This window comes from Odocoileus virginianus, chromosome 3, assembly GCF_023699985.2.
Source record: "Odocoileus virginianus isolate 20LAN1187 ecotype Illinois chromosome 3, Ovbor_1.2, whole genome shotgun sequence".
Taxonomy (NCBI): Eukaryota; Metazoa; Chordata; class Mammalia; order Artiodactyla; family Cervidae; genus Odocoileus; species Odocoileus virginianus.
In genome coordinates, this window is record NC_069676.1 from 48,856,635 (window position 1) to 48,873,338 (window position 16,704).

Consider the following 16,704-nt stretch of genomic DNA (forward strand, 5'->3'; position numbering starts at 1 on the left):
TTTTTAACACATTTTCCCTTTAAATTGAAAGTTTATTTTTAAAGTTATATTCAATATACTTAAATGCTGAATCAGGAAAAGGGGAGGAACAGAATTTTACACAATGAGAGAAATTAAGACATACCATCCAAATGTAATGGATGGTGGATCTTTGAATTTTGATTCAATGAGTACAACTTAGAAATAATTAGAAAAGTCTGACTATAAACTGATATTAAACAATATTAATTTCTTAGGTGTGATAAGGTCACTGTAGTGTTTCTTAAAAACTGAAACTTAGAGATGTATAATAAAATTTTTACAAGTGAAAATTTAGTTTGTCTGGGATGTGAAAATGTTGGGGATATAGGGTAAACAATTATGGCAAAATATTAATACCTGTTCTAACTAGCTATGAGTACCTGGGAGTTCGTCATACCACTCTCCTTCATTATGGGGTTTGAATTTTTTCAAAAATAAAAGATTTTTTAAATGGACAGTGTAAAGATTTTTGGACACAGTAGGTGAAGTAAAGAGTGGGATGATTTGAGAGAATAGCATTGAAACATATATATTATCATATGCAAAATAGATAGCCAATGGGAAATTCTCGATGTATGGCTTAGAGAACAAGTCAGTGCTCTGTGACAACCTAGAGTGTTGCGAAGGAGAGGGAGGTAGGGACATTCAAGAAAAAGGGGACATGTGTATACCTAATATTAATTCATGTTGATGGCAAAAAAATCACAATATTGTAATCATCTCCTAACTTTGGAAAAAAAAGCTGGAAAAAACTGACACTGTAAGAAGTGGAATGAAAACTAGAATACTTGTGAGATACAGACTCATCAGTATGATCACAGATTATACCTCTACTAAAACTCTCCAGCCTTTTTGTTTCATCATATGATATGATAACATCTATCTGAAATAATGCTGCTCATGAATTCTTCTGCTATGTGAATCTTGTTTTTCTACTCATGGCAATGGACTAATGCAAACTGAGCTACCTGATGTCATCAAATTACATGCCTGGTGTATGTGTTTATAAGGTTAATTTTTTTCTGCCTCAGTTTCCTCATCTGTAAAGTGGGGAACTCACAGCAGCCCAAGGGGTAAGTACCTTTAGTATCATCACATTAGATAGATGAGGAAACTGAGGCACTGGTTAAATAATGTGTCCAAGGTTTATAGCTACTAATTATCCCCATAGTTCATGTCAATAAAAGTGTACAATTCTCAAAGTTTTCTGTTACTATACACATTTAAATTTCTGCACAGTCTTTCTTATCAAACTGTCACATATATTCTTTTGCTCCAAACTGAATTAGCATTATTGAAAGTAGTCAGTCTACTATCATTTCTCCTGTATGGCCCTCAGACAGTTGTCTGAACCTTAGGGTGTGGGAAACAGTAAAAATAGTATTCTAAGGGAGGCCTGGCGTGCTGCATTCCATTGGGTCGAAAAGAGTCAGACGTGACTGAGTGACTGAACTGAACTGAACCTTAGATATATCGGTGATACGTACTGTCAAGAGTTGGGAACACTGGGGAGTTCCCTGGTGGTCTAGTAGTTACGATTCTTTGCTTTCACTTAAGTGACATGGGTTCAGTCCCTGGTCAGGGAACGCAGATCGCAGAAGCAACGCAGCGCGGCCAAAATTTAAAAACAAAACAAAACAAATCTGGGAACACTGCATCCATTTCAACCCAGAAAATACAAGTTCCTCTGAGGACGCGTGGTGGCGCTGCAGGATAAGAAGGTACGAACCTAAACCGCAGCTGTGATTCTATTAAAAGCAGAACTCGTAAGCAGAGCCTGGAAGCCAACGGGTAGCTTAGATGTCACGGTAGGAGGACTAGGTCTTCCGTAAAGGGCTACTCACGGAAATATTTTTGAGGTAACCACGAGACATTGAGGCCTTTACAGCTCAGCGGAACCATCCTCGCCAGTGGCTATTCCGGGCAAGAACAATGGAGGCCAGCAGGAAGCTCGTTTGCAGACAAAGGCAAGTCCTTTTCTTCTTTCTCTTCTTACACTTAGCTCTGGCGGGCTTTGAATTTAGGCGTTATTCTGTGGTGGAGGAAGCTGAAGGGAGCTCTTTTGTCACCAATTTAGCAAAAGACCTGGGTCTGGGGCAGGGGGAACTCTCCAGGAGGGGAACAAGGGTCATTTCCAAAGGAAACAAACTGTATTTGCAGCTGGATCAGGAGTCTGGGGATTTACTGCTAAATGAGAAACTGGACCGCGAGGAACTGTGTGGTCAGACAGAGCCATGTGTGCTGCGTTTCCAGGTTTTGCTAGAGAATCCCTTAGAGTTTTTTCAAGCTGAGCTACAGGTAATAGACATAAATGACCATACTCCAGTGTTCATGGATGGAGATATGTTGTTAAAAATATCAGAGAACAGTCTTCCTGGCACTACATTTCCTCTGAAGAATGCTCAGGACATGGATGTAGGCCAAAATAATATTGAAAATTATATAATCAGTCCCAACTCCTATTTTCGGGTCCTCACTCGCAAACGCAGCGATGGCAGAAAATATCCAGAACTTGTGCTGGACAAAGTGCTGGATCGAGAGGAGGAAGCTGAGCTCAGGTTAACCCTCACTGCTCAGGATGGTGGTTCTCCCCCACGGTGTGGCACCGCTAACGTCTACATAGAAGTCATAGACATCAATGATAACGCCCCTGAATTTGAGCAGCCTTTCTACAGAATAAACATCCCTGAGGACAGTCCCAAAGGCTTCCTTGTTGTCAAAGTCTCTGCTACCGATGTAGACATAGGAGTCAATGGAGAGATTTCCTATTCACTTTCCCAGGCTTCAGAAGACACCAGCAAAACCTTTGAGATCAATGCCATGACTGGAGAAATTCGACTCAAAAAACAACTTGATTTCGAAACAACTCAGTCCTACGAGGTCAATATCGAGGCCAGAGATACTGGAAGCCTTTCTGGAAAATGTACCGTTCTGATCCAAGTCGTGGATGTGAACGACAATGCCCCAGAAATCACCATGTCTGCACTTACCGGACAGATCCCTGAGAACTCGCCTGAGACTGTGGTTGCAGTTTTCAGTGTTTCAGATCTTGACTCTGAAGAGAATGGTAAAGTAAGTTGCTCCATTCAGTACGATCTACCGTTTTTGCTGAAATCTTCCATGGAAAATTTTTACACTCTAGTAACAGAGCGACCGCTAGACAGAGAGACCAGAGCCAAATATATCATCACCATCGCTGTCACGGACTTTGGGACACCCACACTGAAAACCGAGCACAACATAACCGTGCTGGTGTCCGACGTCAACGACAACGCCCCCGCCTTCACCCAGACCTCCTACACCCTGTGGGTCCGCGAGAACAACAGCCCCGCCCTGCACATCGGCAGCGTCAGCGCCACAGACACAGACGCGGGCGCCAACGCCCAGGTCACCTACTCGCTGCTGCCACCGCCCGACCCACACGTAGCCCTCGCCTCCCTCGTGTCCATCAACCCCGACAATGGCCACCTCTTCGCCCTCACGACCCTGGACTACGAGGCCCTGAGGGCCTTCGAGTTCCGCGTGGGCGCCGCCGACCGCGGCTCGCCCGCGCTCAGCAGCCAGGCGCTGGTGCGCGTGCTCGTGGAGGACGCCAACGACAACGCGCCCTTCGTGCTCTACCCGCTGCAGAACGCCTCGGCGCCCTGCACCGAGCTGGTGCCCAGGGCGGCCGAGCCCGGCTACCTGGTGACCAAGGTGGTGGCGGTGGACGGCGACGCGGGCCAGAACGCCTGGCTGTCGTACCAGCTGCTCAAGGCCACGGAGCCCGGGCTGTTCGGCGTGTGGGCGCACAACGGCGAGGTGCGCACGGCGCGGCTGCTGAGCGAGCGCGACGCGCCCAAGCAGCGGCTGGTGGTGCTGGTCAAGGACAACGGCGAGCCGCCGCTGTCGGCCAGCGTCACGCTGCACGTGCTGCTGGTGGACGGCTTCTCGCAGCCCTACCTGCCGCCCCCGGAAGCGGAAGCGGCGGCCGCGGCGCCGGCCGACCCGCTCACCGTCTACCTGGTGGTGGCCTTGGCGTCGGTGTCGTCGTTCTTCCTCTTCTCGGTGCTGGTGTTCGTGGCGGTGCGGCTGTGCAGGAGGGGCGGGGCGGGCTCGGCGGGCCGCTGCCCGGTGCCCGAGGGCCACTTCCCGGGCCACCTGGTGGACGTCAGCGGCACGGGGACCCTGTCGCAGAGCTACCAGTACGAGGTGTGTCTGACGGGAGGAACTGGGACCAGAGAGTTCAAATTCCTGAAGCCAGTTGTACCCAACTTTCAGAGCCATTTCCCGGGGCCAGAAATAAATCCCCAATTTTAGTTAAGTATTCAGTGACAATAGTTGTTTTTAATATTCCAAATATTTTAAATTGATGGTTAAAGGTTTTTCTGGCAACTTACCATGAACCTTTAAAACATTAAACTTACTTGCAAAATTTGTCTTTAAAAATGGCATCTTTTTTTCATTACTATAACAAAATTAATGGTCCTAAATGTTGCCGGAAAACAGTGATGAAGTCAATAGCTGTACAAACCCTTGTTATGTCATAGCTTAGAACTAATGAGGAGAAAACAATGGGAAATTATTGTCAGTTGTATTCGCTTGACTTTTTCTGCAGTTTAACCAGTAAGTATGTAAGAGCAGTACTGTACTAACACAGTGAGCCATAACTAATATGAAAGGAGAGACAACTGGTACAGTGAGAATCTGGTTCTTGCTTTATTCTGCTGTCATAGCACTTTGATCTTATTTTCTCTTAAAATGTTATACTAATTGTATTTCATTAATATACCAATGTTAGTTTTAATATAATTGTTTTAACTGCTTTTCATTTAGTTTCATTGGTGTTAAAAGGGGAGAAAAAGCTACACTGTTTATCCAGTGAGATGAAAGGGCATAGTAGGAAACTGGCTTTTCCCACTTGAGAAACACTGATCATCTATGACAGAGTATGCAGTAAGCCACTTAAATTCCATCTTTTCTTCTTTAGTAACAGATCCCCAAATTTCATTTAGAACATTAGTGTACTTAGTTAAAAGAAAACATTTTCCCAACTTTCTTGGCAGCTATAATAAAGCATTTGACTAGGTTACTGTCAAAGAAATGTGTATGAGAATGTCCTAAGAGAGTTTCAAAAAGGTCTTTAAAAGCAAGGTGATTCATCTAGGAGGTGACTGGGGGGGTCCCCTTTTGTCTTTCTCTAACTGCCTTTGCTGCTTGAAATGTGTGAGTAATATTTGGAATATAATGTCATATTGAGCCATAAAGCAAAACTAAAGATGAAAATAATGGTTCAAAACAGTCAGTGTAGCATAAACTATAAAGATTTGAGGATCCCTGATAATCAGAGTCATCATGTCATCCCTGAATTGCCTACTTCTGAAATTTTTTTACTTGGGAAATAAAGGGATTTCTATCTCATTTAAGCCACTATTGTTTTAATTTTGTGCTACCTCCAGAAGAATCCAATCCTAATGCTCTCACAGTAAGACAGTGTGTTAAAATATTATATAATACAGTAGAATGCACAACTCTTAAGTGTAAGAGAATTCAATGTAACTGATTTTTGTCATTTTTTCTTCAATACTAATTTAGAGTGAGGAGTGCTTTACATACCTTATCTTTATAATCCTCTGCCAAACCCTAAGGATGGAGAGGGCAATGGCACCCCACTCCAGTACTCTTGCCTAGAAAATCCCATGGATGGAGGAGCCTGGTAGGCTGCGGTCCATGGGGTCGCTGAGAGACATGACTGAGCGACTTCACTTTCACTTTTCACTTTCATGCATTGGAGAAGGAAATGGCAACCCACTCCAGTGTTCTTGCCTGGAGAATCCCAGGGGCGGGGGAGCCTGGTGGGCTTCCGTCTATGGGATTGCACAGCACGAATGAAGAGACTTAGCAGCAGCAAACCCTAAGGAAGTTGACATATTATCTCCCCTTTTACTTGCACACAATTGGGAGTAATAAATGAAAAAAAATGTGAAATATATTCTAAGTCTACTTGAATTTAGTACCCCAGTTCTTAACCCAGATGCTATTCCGACAAGCATTAACTGGTAGCACTGTCTTCGAAACTAAGTGAAATTCTTTTTCATGAACGGAACTCACATGTAGAAATGTTAACTTTTAATCTATTCCTTGATTTTAGTTCTGTACCAAAGATCACACTGCTCTGAACCAATGAACCCAAAGTTCTTATAGAAGTATTGACTTAAGTAAGCTGGGTTAGATACCACAATTGACCTTCATCATGATCCAATCAGTCTGATTATATTCCTGTACCTTCTCAACATACCACATTCATAACTGCAGAAATGAATGCTCTGAATAGAAGGTAAAATTAACCCTGTGGTTGTATTTTTGTACTATTTCTTTAGTCTTTTTCTGTCAATGCTAATATACCTATTCCTTTTTTGAAACTTTATCATACATAATTTGTAAGTTCCTTACTCAGATTAACATACTATATTCACATTATTAGCTGACTATTTGTTTCAAAGCAGTAGCTATTCTAGTATTACTTCTGAATGAAATAACTAATTTCAGAAAAGTATGAGCAATTATGTGGCAGAATTTTTATCACTAAACAATTGAGAGATTCTGGAATGTTAACAGAGCCAATAGGCTCTAGTAATTTTCTGTTAAAATTAACCATGTGGCTTTGACGACATCTCTTTAAAAATTATACTGAAAAAAGATTAAGAGGGTCATAAAAAACTATTTTGAAAAAATGGGTCATAAGAGCTTGCAGACATTCTTCAGCATTTGCTCTGAAAATGCTGTTCTTGCAGAGTTGCTGACTTGGATGCTGGGTGCATGAAAATTCATGTTTATGTGTATTAGTTTTGTATGGCTACTATTAATTTAATTTTTTCCTACCTCCACAAATTACCACAAACATAGTTGCTTAAAACAATAAAAATGTACTACTATATAGTTCTTTAGGTGTGATGTCTGACGTGAGTCTGACTGGGCTAAATACAGGATGTAGCAGGGATGCATTTCTTTTTGGTGGCTCTAGAGGAGAATTAATTTCTTGGTCTTTTCCAGCTTTTAGATGCTGCCTATATTACTTGACACATGGCCTCTTTCATCTACATTCAAAGCCAGCAACACTCTGTCCCTTAGTCCAGTTCTTCTGTAATCTTATCTCTCTTGATCATAGCCAGGAAAGGTTCTGTCTGTCCCTCCAAGATAATCCAAGATAACCTCTCCTTCACAGGGTCCTCAATTTAATTACATCTATGAATTCTCTTTTGATGTGTAAGGTAACATTATTACAGATGTTGGGAATTAGGGCATGGATATCTTTGCGTAGGTGCCCATTATTCTGCTTACCCTTGGCTGTTCGAAAGAAGATCATCCAGTCTGGCAGTACCACCTACGGCCAAAGAAAGGCATACAAAGACCTTTGTGACAGGAGTTTAGACCTCACTGATTAGTGCTTTAGCCCTAAACAAAGTATTAGACAAACTTCTAAAGATAGTTAAACAAAAACACTGAGTTTATAAATGTATTATGAATCTTTACCAAAATTCAATTTTAATTATAAAGCTGGAATATCTAATCTAAATGGTATGGGTTTGAGGTAGAAAATGTTCTAAAATTGACTGTGGTTGTAGATGTGAATATACTAAAAGCCATTGAATTATACATTTTTGAATGTATAATTTTATGGTATGTGAATTACATCTCATTAAAGCTGTTTTTAAAAAGGAATAAAATATTTCTCATCATGATTTTTTTTTAATCCAAAAACATGGCAGGCCTAATAACCGTTCGACTCCCTTTCTGGGAAGTTTTGGAACATGAAACTTTTGGTAACTCATGAAACATGGAAGTTTTGGAAACTCACAGTCCTCAGGCTTAGATGTTGGAAAGAAGAAGTAATATTCTTTAATAAGGCATTGGTAAAATATTCTCTTTAGAACCATAATTGATTGCAATTTTGTAATGTCTACTCATTTATACTTCTATAATATTTACCATGAAAATGATGTACTAAAGTGTATATTCTTAGCTTAAATGGTAATTATTTTATTTAATCATTAACTCTGAACAATAACATAAATGAAAGTTTGCTCTTTGTACTTCTGTGCAACAACACAGCTCTTCCTGAACTCATAAAAGCCGTATGGAAATATAACTCTGTTTTAAATTGAAGAACACAGTTGACAACCTATTTAGTACATTTAGGAGAATTTTCCTTTCAGTTTTGTATTCAGTGTTAAACCAGTAAAGCTGAGACAGAACGCATGGTGGCGCTGCAGGGTAAGGTGATAAAAAAAGAGACTTGCCTTGAAAACAGTAGCTCCAGTATCCAGCTAGTTTCACACTGCCTAGAAGCTGCCTGAAGAATAGCTTTCTCAGCCAGAGCGAAAGTGAGTGTGAAGCCTCTCTAAAACTATATTTAGTGACAAAGCTCTGACCTGCGAGGGCTACCAGGATCTTGGGCATATATGAAGCTCCTGTGAACCCAGCTGTCAGGAAAGAGCAATGGAGACTGGACGGAGGCACAATCACAGACAAAGGCAAGTCCTAGTTTTCTTTGTTTGCCTGAGCATGTCTTGGGGGAGCGCTGATTTGGGGCCCTATTCAGTAGTGGAAGAAACAGAGAGAGGCTCCTTTGTGGCAAATTTAGCAAAAGACCTGGAGTTGGGGTTGACAGAGATGGCTACTCGATCGGTCAGGATCATTTCCCAGGGGAACAAAGAGCATCTGCAGCTTAACGTTCAGACGGGGGATTTGCTCCTAAATGAGAAGCTAGATCGAGAGGAGCTATGCGGTCCAACTGAGCCTTGCATATTACATTTCCAAGTATTAATGGAAAAACCTTTAGAGATATTCCAGACAGAACTGAGGGTGAAGGACATCAATGACCATTATCCTGTGTTCAATGAAAGAGAAATTATTCTAAAAATACCAGAAAACAGTCCTAAAGGAACTGCATTCCCTCTGAGTAATGCTCTGGACTTGGATGTAGGCAGCAACAATATTCAGAACTATACAATCAGCTCCAACTTCCATTTCCGGGTTATAACCCACAATCGCAGCGATGGCAGAAAATACCCTGAGCTGGTGTTGGACAAAGAGCTGGATCGGGAGGAGGAGCCCGAAATCTCATTAACGCTGACAGCGCTGGATGGCGGCACTCCACCAAGGTATGGGACAACCCAGGTTCGAATTGAGGTGATGGACATCAACGATAATGCCCCTCAGTTTCAGCAGTTGCTCTACAAGGTGAATATTCCCGAAAACAGCCCAGTAGGCTCCCTGGTTGTCACTGTTTCTGCGAGCGATGTAGACAGTGGACTCTATGGGAAAATATCATACGCATTCTTTCAGCCTTCTGAAGATATTAGTAAAACTTTAGAGGTAAATCCAAAGACAGGCGAAATTCGACTGAGAAAACAAGTAGATTTTGAAACAGTTCTCTTTTATGAAGTGGATGTCAAGGCCACTGATGGGGGCGGCCTCTCAGGAAAATGCACTCTTCTCCTGCAGGTAGTGGATGTGAATGACAATCCTCCGGAAGTGACAGTATCTGCACTTACCAGCCCCATCCCAGAGAACACCCCTGAAATTGTAGTTGCTGTTTTCAGTGTTTCAGATCCTGACTCTGGGAACAATGGGAAAACAACTTCCTCCATACAAGATGACCTTCCTTTTCTTCTAAAACCTTCAGTCAAGAACTTCTACACCTTAGTAACGGAGAGAACACTGGACAGAGAGGAAAGAGCCGAGTACAACATCACGATCACGGTCACTGACATGGGAACCCCCAGACTGAAAACCGAGCACAACATAACCGTGCTGGTGTCCGACGTCAACGACAACGCCCCCGCCTTCACCCAGACCTCCTACACCCTGTGGGTCCGCGAGAACAACAGCCCCGCCCTGCACATCGGCAGCGTCAGCGCCACAGACACAGACGCGGGCGCCAACGCCCAGGTCACCTACTCGCTGCTGCCGCCGCCCGACCCACACGTGCCCCTCGCCTCCCTCGTGTCCATCAACCCCGACAATGGCCACCTCTTCGTCCTCACGACCCTGGACTACGAGGCCCTGAGGGCCTTCGAGTTCCGCGTGGGCGCCGCCGACCGCGGCTCGCCCGCGCTCAGCAGCCAGGCGCTGGTGCGCGTGCTCGTGGAGGACGCCAACGACAACGCGCCCTTCGTACTCTACCCGCTGCAGAACGCCTCGGCGCCCTGCACCGAGCTGGTGCCCAGGGCGGCCGAGCCCGGCTACCTGGTGACCAAGGTGGTGGCGGTGGACGGCGACGCGGGCCAGAACGCCTGGCTGTCGTACCAGCTGCTCAAGGCCACGGAGCCCGGGCTGTTCGGCGTGTGGGCGCACAACGGCGAGGTGCGCACGGCGCGGCTGCTGAGCGAGCGCGACGCGCCCAAGCAGCGGCTGGTGGTGCTGGTCAAGGACAACGGCGAGCCGCCGCTGTCGGCCAGCGTCACGCTGCACGTGCTGCTGGTGGACGGCTTCTCGCAGCCCTACCTGCCGCCCCCGGAAGCGGAAGCGGCGGCCGCGGCGCCGGCCGACCCGCTCACCGTCTACCTGGTGGTGGCCTTGGCGTCGGTGTCGTCGCTCTTCGTCTTCTCGGTGCTGGTGTTCGTGGCGGTGCGGCTGTGCAGGAGGGGCGGGGCGGGCTCGGCGGGTCGCTGCCCGGTGCCCGAGGGCCACTTCCCGGGCCACCTGGTGGACGTCAGCGGCACGGGGACCCTGTCGCAGAGCTACCAGTACGAGGTGTGTCTGACGGGAGGAACTGGGACGAATGAGTTCAAGGTCCTAAAGCATATTCTCCCTAATCTCTCATCCAAGAGCATACGTAGCGAAGTGGAAGAAAACCCCTCGTTTCAGGGTAGCGTTGGAATTTAATAATTCATAGGAACTTATTTAATAAAGACATTTTCTTCCTATTTTTTGTTTAAAATACTACCACCACCAATAAGGTAGTATTTAATTTTCTCTGTTTTGTTTATCCTCAATTTCCAACTTTGTTCAACTTCACAAGTTTCCTTTAATTCATATTTCAGTTCAGTGAAGCATTTCTCACCAGAATCCCAACGAGTGAAATAGATTTTATCGTCAAAGTTGGTTTTACCACATTTTCCCCACTTTATACATCTTTATTGACTTTGTGTTTACATTTAAATGTCAGCTCTTAATACTTAAGTTACTAAGATAATCTGCTGCATGTTATCTGTATGTTTACTATTTGATTTTTTCAAAACTGGTATTTTGGGTGATTTGTCAATCTAGATTTTCATTACAGCAATTTTCTTAAATTATGTTACTTTTAAAAACATTCTCTGTATTGCCATTTACTTATTTAAAATATAGTATTTCTATTGGGTGATGTCTCTTATCTGAAAATAAGAAACATGATTTTAGGATACTGAGAGTGTGTGTATATATATATATATGTTTGCAGACAAAAAAAAGCAAAAATATCATTATTCTATAGTATCACATAGAAATGTTTAATAGTTTGTTGCTTTTAATTTTGTATGAAAAAAATCAGAGATTCCTGTCAAATTTTTAGGGGCTAACAATGCAGTCCCATTCAGGCAAAAAACAAGTCATCAAGCAGCGGTTTATACCCTATGGACTTTATGTTTAAAAATTCGAGTGTTTTGGACAGTATCTATCCCATTCCTTATACAATATTTCTCTGTTTAATCTGTATATCTTGTTTATTGTTGAGGAAAAGTGATTTCCCCCTAGATGTTAGGGCCTTGGACAAAATTCTCTGTGAGGCAGAGTTTATAATGCTGTTCTTATTTTCAGTAATTAGGACAGACATTAGTGTGGTCTACTTTTTATTTTGTGCATGAAATTAGATCCCACTTGAATTAAGAAAGACCTTAAAAAAGAGGTCAGTCCCTTAATTCTGCATATATTTTAAAACTGATATAAGAAAAACAGACATGTGAAAGGGAACAAATTGCAAAGAATGAGTGAAAGTATACAATTTTTCAAATAAGGCGCTAAAATATTTCCTGTCCTACTCACTAGAGTTTATTTATGCATCCCTTAATACAGTAAGCATTTAGTGATTGATTTGGCAATCAATGATGATTAAGACATAGTTTCCATATTGAAGTTCCATTCCTTAATCAAGTCACATATTGAAGAAGGGACAGATTATTGTAAACTATTTACAGGGCAATTATACAGGTTTTGATGGGAGCACACAGAAGATACAGCCTTAAATTCTTCTTTCTGGATTATACAATAATGATTATATTTATGCAATGTAAGTTTGGAAGAAATTTGTTAAAGAAGGTGTGAAAAGTTTCTTTTCTCAGTTTTTGGTGTTCCTATGCTCAAGTTTTGGAAATGTAAAATCTGTTCCTTTGGTGATGTTGGAGGTCACTAGTTTTAGTTTGGATTCCTTGTATTGCTTGGGAGAAGTGTCAGCAGTGAAAAGTTTAGAACTAAAATCTAGCACAATGGACAGATTTAACTGCTAGACATATTTTTTCAACTGATGAATTTTTAACTTTCCCCATAAGCAGTGAAAATTTTCAACAAAGTGAACAATTCCCTATCTTAACATTGTTTTTAATGATACAAACAAAAGAAAAATGAAATATTTAAATAAGAAGAAAGATATAGAAGCGCACAAATTGGGTACAGCAATTTGAGTCTGTTGGAGGCCACGCGGTGGCGCTGCAGGCTAAAGAGCCGGGGGTAAAAATCAACTGAGTGCGCTGCGGTGAGTCACTGACATAAAAAGGAAGATAGCAGCAGGTAGACCAGGGAGAAAAGCTGTAGCAACCCAAGATTAGAAACGGGGGTTATAAAATATAACCCAGGCCTTTGCTACTAGGCGGTGTAGATCTGCGATTTGCGATTGCTGTTTTTTTACACTGGGATCTGTGATTGTTACCAACATTAATGAAAGACGTGTTCAGAAGCAGCTATGGAGGCTAGACGATTTCCCTGCTCAAGACAAAGGCAAGTCCTATTTCTTTTTCTGTTTGGGGTAGTATCCTTGGCAGGCTCTGGGTTTGGACGTTACTCGGTGACAGAGGAAACAGAGAGAGGATCCTTTGTAGTCAATATAGCTAAGGATCTGGGGCTAGGGGACAAGGAGTTGCTTGCAAGGGGAGCACGGGTGGTCTCTGATGATAACAAACAACACTTGCTCCTGGACTCTCAAACTGGGGATTTGCTTACAAATGAAAAACTGGACCGGGAGACGCTGTGTGGCCCCAGAGAACCGTGTATGCTGTATTTTCAAATTTTAATGGATAACCCATTTCATATTTATCGGATTGAGCTGAGGGTGAGGGACATAAATGATCATTCACCAGTTTTTCGGGACAAAGAGACAGTCTTAAAAATATTAGAAAATACAGCTGAAGGGACCTCATTTCAACTAGAAAGAGCACAAGATTCAGATGGAGGACTTAATGGTATCCAAAACTATACTATCAACCTCAACTCTTTTTTCCACATTAAAATTACTGGCAGTGATGAAGGCATAATATATCCAGAGCTAGTACTGGACAGGGCGCTGGATCGGGAGAAACAGCAAGAGTTCAGCTTAACACTCACAGCGCTGGATGGAGGATTGCCACCCAGGTCTGGAACCACTAATATACGCATTGTGATCCTGGATGTCAATGACAATGCCCCTCAGTTTTCTCAGGCAATCTATGAGACCCAGGCTCCGGAGAACAGCCCTGTAGGGTCCTTTATTGCTAAAGTCTCTGCAGGAGATGCAGACTCTGGAATCAATGCAGACATATCCTATTCATTTTTTGATGCTTCTGAAGATATTCTAACAACCTTTCATATCAATCCTTTTTCTGGAGAAATCATACTCAGACTGTTGCTTGATTATGAGCTAGTAAAGTCTTACAAAATAAATATACAGGCAATCGATGGTGGGGGCCTTTCTTCAAAATGCACAGTTTTGGTCGAGGTATTAGACACCAATGACAATGCTCCTGAACTGATCATATCATCACTTTTCAACCATGTTGCGGAGAACTCTCCTGAGACAGTATTAGCTGTTTTTAGGATTAAAGACAGAGACTCTGGAGAAAACGGAAAGACGGTTTGCTTCATTCCAGACCATCTGCCGTTTCTTCTGAAGCCGTCTGTGGAGAATTTTTACATCCTAATGACAGAAGGAGCACTGGACAGAGAAAGGCAAGCGGAGTACAACATCACGATCACGGTCACTGACATGGGAACCCCCAGACTGAAAACCGAGCACAACATAACCGTGCTGGTGTCCGACGTCAACGACAACGCCCCCGCCTTCACCCAGACCTCCTACACCCTGTGGGTCCGCGAGAACAACAGCCCCGCCCTGCACATCGGCAGCGTCAGCGCCACAGACACAGACGCGGGCGCCAACGCCCAGGTCACCTACTCGCTGCTGCCGCCGCCCGACCCGCTCGTGCCCCTCGCCTCCCTCGTGTCCATCAACCCCGACAACGGCCACCTCTTCGCCCTCACGTCCCTGGACTACGAGGCCCTGAGGGCCTTCGAGTTCCGCGTGGGCGCCGCCGACCGCGGCTCGCCCGCGCTCAGCAGCCAGGCGCTGGTGCGCGTGCTCGTGGAGGACGCCAACGACAACGCGCCCTTCGTGCTCTACCCGCTGCAGAACGCCTCGGCGCCCTGCACCGAGCTGGTGCCCAGGGCGGCCGAGCCCGGCTACCTGGTGACCAAGGTGGTGGCGGTGGACGGCGACGCGGGCCAGAACGCCTGGCTGTCGTACCAGCTGCTCAAGGCCACGGAGCCCGGGCTGTTCGGCGTGTGGGCGCACAACGGCGAGGTGCGCACGGCGCGGCTGCTGAGCGAGCGCGACGCGCCCAAGCAGCGGCTGGTGGTGCTGGTCAAGGACAACGGCGAGCCGCCGCTGTCGGCCAGCGTCACGCTGCACGTGCTGCTGGTGGACGGCTTCTCGCAGCCCTACCTGCCGCCCCCGGAAGCGGAAGCGGCGGCCGCGGCGCCGGCCGACCCGCTCACCGTCTACCTGGTGGTGGCCTTGGCGTCGGTGTCGTCGCTCTTCCTCTTCTCGGTGCTGGTGTTCGTGGCGGTGCGGCTGTGCAGGAGGGGCGGGGCGGGCTCGGCGGGTCGCTGCCCGGTGCCCGAGGGCCACTTCCCGGGCCACCTGGTGGACGTCAGCGGCACGGGGACCCTGTCGCAGAGCTACCAGTACGAGGTGTGTCTGACGGGAGGAACTGGGACGAATGAGTTCAAATTCTTGAAGCCGATTCTCCCCACTGTTCAGGCACAAGATCCTGGGAGAAATAGTGATGAAAATCCCACATTTCGAAATAGCCTTGGATTTAATTTTCAGTAAAATTCTTTCTATATGCTCGGGTATTTTTGAAGTGTTATGCAACTATATCAATATTAGTTTAGTTTTATTACTCCAAGTTAAATTATTCTGCAACTTAAAGCTTTATTTTAAAGTACTATATGATTTTACAATGTTATTTCATCCTTTTTTCCCCCCATTAAACAGGTTAGGTGTAATCAGTACCCCATCTAAATAACAGTTTGTATGTTTGGTTCCTTCAAAACGTACAAGAGTTTAGTACTATTCTCATTCTAGAAAACTGGTTGATTTTTTCCCTAGTACATTTCATAGACTGCATCTCATTATCCTATACACCTACAGTACCTCCTTTACCTAAGAAGACAAACCTGCATGTCTTGACCTTACTAAAACATTTCTTTAATCATGATAATAAACTGTATCATCTAGCTCTAAATGATATTTTAAAATAAATATTTCTCTATTATTCTGCTCATGATGAAATGAAACATCATTGGTGGGATTCCCTGGTGGTCCAATGGTAAGGACCTAGAGCTTTCACTGTCTGCACCTGGGTTCTTCACTGGCCAGGAAATTAAGATCTGCCAAGCTGCCTGTGTAGCCAAAAACATCCCAACCAACTTAAACAAGCCAAAACCATGAAGCATCATTTTGTGAGCAACATTATAATATCCTTGTGTTCATATCAGAAGACTTAGCTTAGGGACCAGGGACTCCCTGGTGGCTCAGACAGTAAAAAGTCTGCCTACAATGCTGGAGCCCCAGGTCGGGAAGATCTCCTGGAGAAGGAAATGGCAACCCACTCCAGCATTCTTGCCTGGAAAATCCCGTGTACGGAGGAGCGTAGTAGGCTACAGTCCATGGGGTCGCAAAGAGTCGGACATGACTGAGCAACTTCACTTACTCACTGTGTTCATATTATTTCATTTTCTTTAAATACGCTACTCTTTGTTAATATTTTCTAATGTTCACTTTTGCTGATATATAAACCAGACTGTCTTATAATTCAAACAAAATATAATAACCTGCATGAAAATGAATATAAAAACATTTTGAGAGTCTGTATAAAGCTATTAGTGGACTGTTACAAAGCTCTTCACTTTTCATTTTATTTTGTAAATATATTTTTATTATCTCAAATTTTTTAATAAAGATGAACTAAAAATCATAAGGAATGACAACAGATTCACCTCCAGCCCTCTTCTCTGTTTTCTGTAGCATTTATTTACATTTTCTGTTATGTATGTATACTGCTTTGACATTCAATTTTTTACTTTAATAACTTCTTCCTGTAATAAATGACTTAACTTTCTTACCTTTTTATTTCTTAATTACTTGACCTCCTTTCTTGTTGAAATATAGTTGATTGCAATATTATGTTAATT

The 16,704-nt window shown here is 43.9% G+C and overlaps 4 protein-coding genes across 4 annotated transcripts in view; all 4 read left to right on the plus strand.

The window, feature by feature from the left end:
• The window catches only part of LOC139034404 (protocadherin beta-6-like), a 119,195-nt gene that overhangs the window by 40,029 nt on the left and 62,462 nt on the right, over positions 1 to 16,704 (plus strand). The gene's annotated exons all lie outside the window — the stretch shown is intronic.
• Positions 582 to 5,421, plus strand: PCDHB8 (protocadherin beta 8). Its single transcript, XM_070465502.1, has one exon. It carries the CDS (start codon positions 1,954 to 1,956, stop codon positions 4,318 to 4,320), a length of 2,367 nt encoding a protein of 788 aa, XP_070321603.1. The 5' UTR covers positions 582 to 1,953; the 3' UTR covers positions 4,321 to 5,421.
• Positions 7,821 to 11,366, plus strand: LOC110143276 (protocadherin beta-16-like). The gene has a single exon (XM_020902909.2). It carries the CDS (start codon positions 8,500 to 8,502, stop codon positions 10,888 to 10,890), a length of 2,391 nt encoding a protein of 796 aa, XP_020758568.2. The 5' UTR covers positions 7,821 to 8,499; the 3' UTR covers positions 10,891 to 11,366.
• LOC110143281 (protocadherin beta-10-like) lies at positions 12,407 to 16,631 on the plus strand. The gene has a single exon (XM_020902912.2). It carries the CDS (start codon positions 12,941 to 12,943, stop codon positions 15,338 to 15,340), a length of 2,400 nt encoding a protein of 799 aa, XP_020758571.2. The 5' UTR covers positions 12,407 to 12,940; the 3' UTR covers positions 15,341 to 16,631.

Bases quoted from the DNA above. Each gene is read 5' to 3' on its own strand.
- PCDHB8 (XM_070465502.1), top strand. From the start codon at position 1,954: ATGGAGGCCAGCAGGAAGCTCGTTTGCAGACAAAGGCAAGTCCTTTTC.
- LOC110143276 (XM_020902909.2), top strand. From the start codon at position 8,500: ATGGAGACTGGACGGAGGCACAATCACAGACAAAGGCAAGTCCTAGTT.
- LOC110143281 (XM_020902912.2), top strand. From the start codon at position 12,941: ATGGAGGCTAGACGATTTCCCTGCTCAAGACAAAGGCAAGTCCTATTT.